Source organism: Gracilinanus agilis, chromosome 3 (assembly GCF_016433145.1).
Source record: "Gracilinanus agilis isolate LMUSP501 chromosome 3, AgileGrace, whole genome shotgun sequence".
Lineage (NCBI taxonomy): Eukaryota > Metazoa > Chordata > Mammalia > Didelphimorphia > Didelphidae > Gracilinanus > Gracilinanus agilis.
The window spans coordinates 590,696,997-590,704,751 of record NC_058132.1 but is presented as its reverse complement, the minus strand read 5'-3'; the positions used below and the strand labels follow the sequence as shown (position 1 = coordinate 590,704,751).

The 7,755-nt window shown below is 37.8% G+C and overlaps 1 protein-coding gene across 1 annotated transcript in view; it reads left to right on the top strand.

Annotated features, from left to right (window-relative positions):
• The window catches only part of ENOX1 (ecto-NOX disulfide-thiol exchanger 1), a 388,236-nt gene that overhangs the window by 122,270 nt on the left and 258,211 nt on the right, over positions 1-7,755 (top strand). Inside the window, exon 7 of the mRNA XM_044669387.1 lies at positions 5,820-5,926. Within this exon, the coding sequence (XP_044525322.1) occupies positions 5,820-5,926 (107 nt within the window). The remainder of the gene's footprint in view (positions 1-5,819; positions 5,927-7,755) is intronic.

The following is a 7,755-nucleotide window of genomic DNA, read 5'->3' as shown; positions in this document are numbered from 1 at the left end:
TATATATATATATATATATATATATATATATATACACACATATATATGACTGGATAGAGTATAGTAGAAATAACACTGCCTCTTGAGTGAGAGAACCTGATTTCTAAACCCTCTGATGGTTACTCTTTGTATGACCCTGGGAAAGTCACTTCAACATCCTAGAGCCTTAGTTCACTCAACTGCAAAATGAGGAAATTGGTCCAGATGGCCTCAGAGGTCCTTTCCAACGCCTGATCTATGGTCCTGTGGTATATCTAGATATAGGTATAGATGTATAGAGATATAGCAAATATATATATATTTATGTCACCCATTAAAATTTGATTATGGCTCCTTATTGATAGAGAGGGATTTCAGATTCTTAAAGACAATGCCAGTGGGATTTCAGTTATAGCAGACCCCATCAAAATTGGAAATGATTTCAGTTCAGCAGCAGTGATAGATTAGGCGTCTGCTATTTGGAGAGCAGTCTTACTTAACTCAGAGTCTCAGCACCAGAGATGACTTTTTTGGCCACAGAAGCTAATGAAACTGACTTCTAAGGCATAGAATGGGTTGCTCACTGTGTCAGTGGAGGGAGTTTTTACCCTGACTATATAAAAAATATTAATAACCACTACTTGTATAGCTCTTATTTATTATGTGCCAGGCACTGTGCTCTTTACAAATATTATATCACTTGATCCTCACATCATTGTAGATGCTACTATTTATTCTCATTTGATTGCTGAAGAAACTGACTCAAATAGATGTTCAATGACTTGCCCAGGATGATTGATGTCTGAGGCTGGATTTGAACCCAAGTCTTCCTGACCCCAGGCCCAGAAATCTATCCACTACACCAAAAGAACTTTTGAACTATATGTATTACATGTAAAATTTCTATCAGATTTCTTACCATCTCAGGAAGGAATGGGAGGGTAGAAAGAAGGAACAGAATTTGGAACTCAAAATTTTAAGGAAAAGAATGTTAAAAATTTGCTTTTACTTGTGAATGGGAAAAATTAAACATTTTAATAGGAAATATATTATTATTATAGATATACATGTGTTTTATATCTGTCTAGATAAATATGGATATATATATATATGCACATACATAAAAATTTACATACTGGCCTTTATTTCATCTACTTCAAACATGGAATCTACAACATTCTTTCCTGAGGGCAGACTTTGACATATTCTCAACACACTGATGTGTAATCCCAGTACAGTAATTGTCAATGGATTCTAGATAGAATTTTCCACCTTTTCCTGGCCCATTTGTAGTGGCAGGTGTGTTATAGTCAAGCCTGACATTTTGGAGTGTTATCACATTTGAGAGTCTACTGGAACGTGAGTATCTACCAGAGTAGTGCTTTGCTATGGAAGTTAAAAATTAAACCACATTCATCAGAAAGGTTTTACAGAGAACATTTTTTGTACAGGCAGAGTTCTTGAATTTTAGTGGTAATTTTTTCCTGTTATAGAGCCAGTCATTCACACTGGACCTGTTTGACCTTTCTGTATACCAGCTAAATTGTACTATACGGGCATTCCAAACAAGATTTAAACATCTATGAACATCTGCTTATGAGCACCAAATCATGGGCTATTGGGATCAGCCAAAGCCTCACCCTCATTCCGCAGAACTCCATGAAAGAAATATGGCATTTTTGTGAAAAGATTTGATAATTGGGACAGATTAATTTAACCCTTTAATAAGTTAATTAGATCCATCCCTGAAAATGCATCCATGAAAATACAAATATATTTAACCTCAACACTAAGTCAGAAATCTTGGTTAAAATTCTACCTTTCTTACTCAATATTAACTTGACAAAGAATTCCTTTCTTTGGAACTCAGTTTCCTCATCTATAAAAGTCAATCAGTCAATAAGCATTTATTAATTAATTAAGCACCTACTATGTGCCAGTTGTTGTTGCTATTCAGTTGTGTCCAGCTCTTTGTGACCCCATGGATCTTAGCATCACAATATTCTCCATGGAGTTTTCTCTGCAAAGATCTTGGAATGGATTGCCATTTCCTTCTTTAGTAGATTAAGGCAACTAGAAGTTAAGTAACTTGCCCAGGGTCACACAGGTTGTAAGTGGCAGAGGCTGGATTTGAACTCAGGTCTTCCAAATTCCAGACCTACTGCTCTATCCCCCTAAGCCTTACAGCTGCCTCCATTAAGCACCTACTATGTGCCAAGCACCATGCTGAGGACTGCATATACAAAGAAGGGAAAACACAGTTCCTACTCTAGAAGATCTAATGGGAAAGATAAGAATCAAAAAAATTCATCCTCCATATTGTAAGGTATCCCTTTTAAGGAACATACCTTATAAAGAAAGAAAGGAAAAAATAATACAGCAAAACTAACCTATGTGTGTATATATATATATGTGTGTGTGTATATATATATATGTACATATATAAATCATTTCTAATACTATATACAATATTTCATACTCCTAATCTCTCATGTCTAAAAAATTCTCCCTCTTTTTCCCTACTGGCAGCTTCATTGTGGGAATGGGCTGAAGCCCTTATCATCACTATTCATTCATTCATTCATTCTTTCTTTCTTTCATTCATTCATTTATTGACCACTCCATTCAATTGTAACTCCTCAAAGTCAGAGTAGAGTCTCTCTCTCTCTTTGTATCCCCAGCTCACTGCCTGGCATCTAGTTGTTTTTTGTTCATGTCATACTTCATGACCCCATTTGGGGCTTTCTTGGCAAAGATTTTCAAGTGGTTTCTACCTCTCACTGAGCCAGGCAGGGTGAAGTGACTTGCCCATGTTCACACAGCTAGTACCTCAGGAAGATGAGTGTTCCTGACTTCAGTCCCAACAGTCTATCCACTGTGTCACCAAGCTGCCCATGGCAGGTGCTTAATAAATGTTTACTGAATAACTGTAAGAACTCTTGGTAGGAGCTGATGCTTTCCTGCCCACACAACTCAATGGTCCTTTCTTCCAGATCAGAATAACAATATTTCCTTTTTTTGTGACCCTTCTGCTACCCCTCTCCTCCATTAAATAGTAAGATAATCCAGGATTTCTAAGTGTGTGTGGATCTTTTAAAATCCTTCCACCATTATTTTATTTTTTAAAACTCAAGACAGCTTGATAAGGATGTCCCTAGGTATTTTTGAGTTTTCTTGGCAAGATGGTTCCTTAGTTCTATCTATTCCCTAATCCTAGTCATCATTCAACAGGAGGCTGGAGTATAAAACAGCTCTCAGAGACATAACCTAGGCCAAGTCTATGCTTTTTAGACCCTTTGCACAGCTACGTTGACAGGACACGATTCCTTTACAATGTGGACTTATCCATCCCTAAGTCATAAACAAAAAAACATCTGTGGTATTGAAAGCAAAGGACCAGCCATTTTTTTAAAAATCACATTTAACATCTATCTGCAAGGCAGAGTTAGGAACTCCATTAGAATAAGAGCCTTGTTTTAAGCAAGCTTTGTATCTCTTCCTGCACAGCTCCATACTTACACAGCATGGGCTAAATTAATGTCTCTTCAATGGAATGGAATTTGAGAGCTAGAGAGTAACTTAGAGCATCTGATGCAAACCCCTTATTTTGTAAAATGAGGGGAAAATGAGGCTGCGGTGAAATGATTTTCCAGAGGTCACATCGCCAATAAATAGCCAACTCAAGCCTTACCCCCCGGTCACCCATCCTGAATCTGGTTCTCTTTCCACCATATTAGTAGATGATGAGTTCTTTGAGAACATGAAATTTGTCATTGTCGTCATTATTGTTGTCATTTGCCGTTCTTTCCTTCTCCAGAGCCTAACACATGCCTGGTACCATAGTAGATGCTCGTTGACTGACTGACTGACTCACATATCAAATACTGTGCTCCTTAGCAGGACGAAAAACAATCTCTGTTCAGCATGGCCAGAATATATCACCCAGGAAGGAGAGAACCCACACATGAAGTGAACATGACCCATGACAGAATCACAATTGTATAAGTCACTAGTTCTGCCTTCCACAAGGCATCTCCCAGCCCAGTTGTCTGGAGAATTCTGTGTTTTCTTCCAGGAGATGCTAGCTTTCATGGGTCACTTACAGACTGCACCTAAAACAATCCACTATGTACCTGCAGTCAGGTAAGGGGGAGTTGGGAAGAGGAGGGCCATGGCTAGCATTACCGGAGGCCCTGAGGGAAGCACAGACCTGAATTGATGACAAATTGTCCCATTAAAATTGAGTTAAGTAAATGCATCACTTGACATGATGATAAGATTTGATAAATGAGAAGATTGGATGTTGGGATTCTTTTGCATTGAGGCCAAAAAAAAAAACCACAATAAATATAAAAGGTTCTGAGAGAACAACCCCAGTGTTCTGAAATAATAGTTGAATGTAGAAGGAAGTTAAAAACTGTGTTGTATGAATGAATGCAACTTCCCATTTTCCATCCCATCCTACCTAATATTTACTTAAATATTTTTTATGCTCTCTTTTTTCCCCCTAAATTTATGGAACTTTGTTGTGATCATTAAATTATTTTTTTCTGGTCCCCCCTTTGGGGATTATTGTATCATTCTAGACATTTTTGGCACATGAAAATTTGCCAGGATGTCTAAATTGTTGTTATCATCTTGTCTTTTAACAGATGTATTCATTTACTCATTTTTTTGAATAGAGCCTTTGTAATTACCTAATAAAGATTTATGGCGAGTTTTAGCTCCAACAGGAAGATAATAATAAGTATGTCTTCACAATTAATCATTAAAAAGTTCAGATGTACACCTTGATTCAGGGACCACATGAATCTCTTTAATTTTTAATTCAAATAGTTCATCTGGGATCCCTTTAACTCTTAAAAAAACAATCTTCAGGTTCCCTTTGCTGACAAAACCAGAGGTTTTTAAAACAGAGTCTAGCCTGCATGTGGATGGCCCTAATCCCTAGCACACAATACTAATGGCTCAATCTTTTCTCTGGGTAGTTTAGTTAACAGATAGTCGACATTTATCTTTCCAATAGCACTGTGCCTGCAAGCCACACAGGTGCTAAATGAAGTCAAGGAGACAAAGTTAGAACTTAAAGTGGTTGGGGAGCCAGAGGGAGGGGACCTTTGTGAAAGTGATAATGGAATAATAGAGAATGGTATATAGCCCTGATGAACTATGGAGGGCTCAAAAGGTATGTAAATGAAATCTGCATGCCAATGGGGAACATTGGTCTTGTCTTGCCTTGAAGAAGAGGTATTGGCTCTAATTTTTTCAGTAGGATCGGTGGGTTGGATGTGTTTGGCACAAGCACACCTGGGGCATCACTGGGGACTAGGGGAGTAAAAATGGAAGTTGTGAATGAGAGAAGAGGCGGCCAAAAACTAATCAGTCCCATTAAATTCACCTAAGCTTTGTCCCTTTCAGAATTGTGCCATTGGAATACTGAAGTCACGGCATCCGGGAATTCAAAGATTTCCACCTTGTTATTCAGCCACTCCTCTCTCTTTCTCAACTTCCAGCTCCCAACCTAGACACTATGAACCTCAGCATGAGGACAGATGAATGGATAGATGAGGCATTCACATCTTAAGAGAATAGAAACAGATGCCCAAGAAGTGTTCAGGTCACATTTAGAAGTGGTGTAGGCTAAAGTTGTGGAGACAGACTTGAAGGGAGACATCCCCAACATTGATAAAATGTAAGTACAAAAGGCACGCGATTGGATGGCTATCGATGATGTTGTCTCAATAATGACATCATCCATAGACTCCTAGTGTCTTTGCTTTGCTTCACTATAGATCACAACATAAATTACCTGTCTTGTTTGACTTCCTTGTTCACCAAAGTTGAGCAGATTGTGGCCGTTTTCAACGCTTCTGCCAGACAAAAAGCTTGGGACCATTTCTCGAAAGCTCAGCGCAAGAACATAGACATTTGGCGAAAGCACTCTGAGGTTGGTGATTTTATTATTATGTTTTAACCACCATCACACAGCTGGATTGGCCCAGAATAGTGTGGCTGCAGCTAGGCTGTGACCTTCTGCATCTACCCCTTGCTAGTTACAGCTGGCAAGGCAATCCACTCATCATTGTGCAATCTCATTATCTGCTCCAAAGCCAGCAAAAATTTGTTCCATACCAAGAAAAGCGGCTGAATTAACACTTGGAGAACAGAGTGATTTTCTTCTGTGAAACAGAATATTATCATAGTCTTTGACTTTTCTGCTAGTAACCAGTTTGGAAATCAAGCAAGAACCTCTGTTCACCAAAGTATTTTAAATTAACATTTTTCACATATGCACCTTGTTTGTGTGTGGACATTTTTTTGTGGGTTTTTTTTTTTGGTCACTTTAAGTGCCATCTCTAGGGATGGAGGTTGGTGATTTTGTCAGAGCTGAAAGATGGCAAGTACTTCTTTCCATCTATTAGTCCCTTGTGTTAAATACATCTTCCTGGGATGAATCCAATGGGACTGATCAGGCTAAAAGAATACCCTCTCATTCGTCCTTTACCCCAGTACCTTTACTTGTTTGAGGATTTTAAACACCAGGAGAAAGAGACCAAAGCTCTGAGACTCCACCTTTATCACCTGGGAAACAGCACTGTGTGTCTCTAGTCAATGGTCTTCCAGGTTCCATGTTTAATTCAGCCATGTAGTAATGTACGCTATGAGCCTGTACTTTAAAAAACAAAAGTAAGTACACTGTTTGTCTTTGTTTCCTTCTTTTATCTTAATAAGAAAAAATGTCATCCAGATGCTTTTCCATTCCTAGCACAGCATGTTAATATTACAGTTCTCAAAATGATTTTTCCCTGTTTCAAAATCAAAACTTTTAGAAGGTAAGGTGTACTTATTTAATGATTTTTGGAGCACAATTTTTTTTAAGTGTAGTTTGAGAAACAACAGAGAGCTATGATATAAATTATTTGGGTAGCATTTTAAGTGGCCATTAACTAATGCTAAATTACAGTTGAATACCAATGGCACTAGATGTAACATCCACATGAATACCAAATGAATTCTTTATTATCACTGTTATTATGGGGAATACCAAATGACTTCACCATAATGGGACACTTAAAATGCTACAGCAATTTATTGGTAAGAAAGACTTTTTTTTTTTACTTTGTTCACAAATAATATTTTAGAAGGTGGTGGCTGATAAAATTGTGTTCCTCTGGAATGAATTCTGGGGAGGCTTAAGAAGAGGTTTTCTCTTTGATCTTCCAGAGACTAGAGAAGTATAGGAGATTCTCTTGATTAGAGATCTTGAATTCAGACCTCATACAATGTTTTTAGAAGGAGACAAGTAGCTATATTATGAAAAGATTATGAAGGACAGCTAAGTAGCACAGTGGATAGGGTGCCAGGCCTGGAATCAAAACAACCTGAGTTCAAGTTTGACCTCAGATACTTCCTATCCTGGTCAAGTCACTTAACTCTAATTGCCTAGGCCTTACCACTCTTCTGCCTAAGACAGAAGTTTTAGGTTGAAAAAGAAAAAGAAAAGATTATGAAAGCCCAAATGGGAATCCATGCAAATTATTTTAGACTTAGAAAGTCACTAGATTATTTTACCTCCTGTAGAAACAGAGCAAAGTCTTCCTTCATTCCTCCCTTCCTCCCTCTCTTCCTCTCTTTTACCCTTTCTTCTTTCTTTTTCTTTCTTTCTTTCTTTCTTTCTTTCTTTCTTTCTTTCTTTCTTTCTTTCTTTCTTTCTTTCTTTCTTTCTTTCTTTCTTTCTTTCTTTCTTTCTCTCTCTCTCTCTCTTTCTTTCTTTCT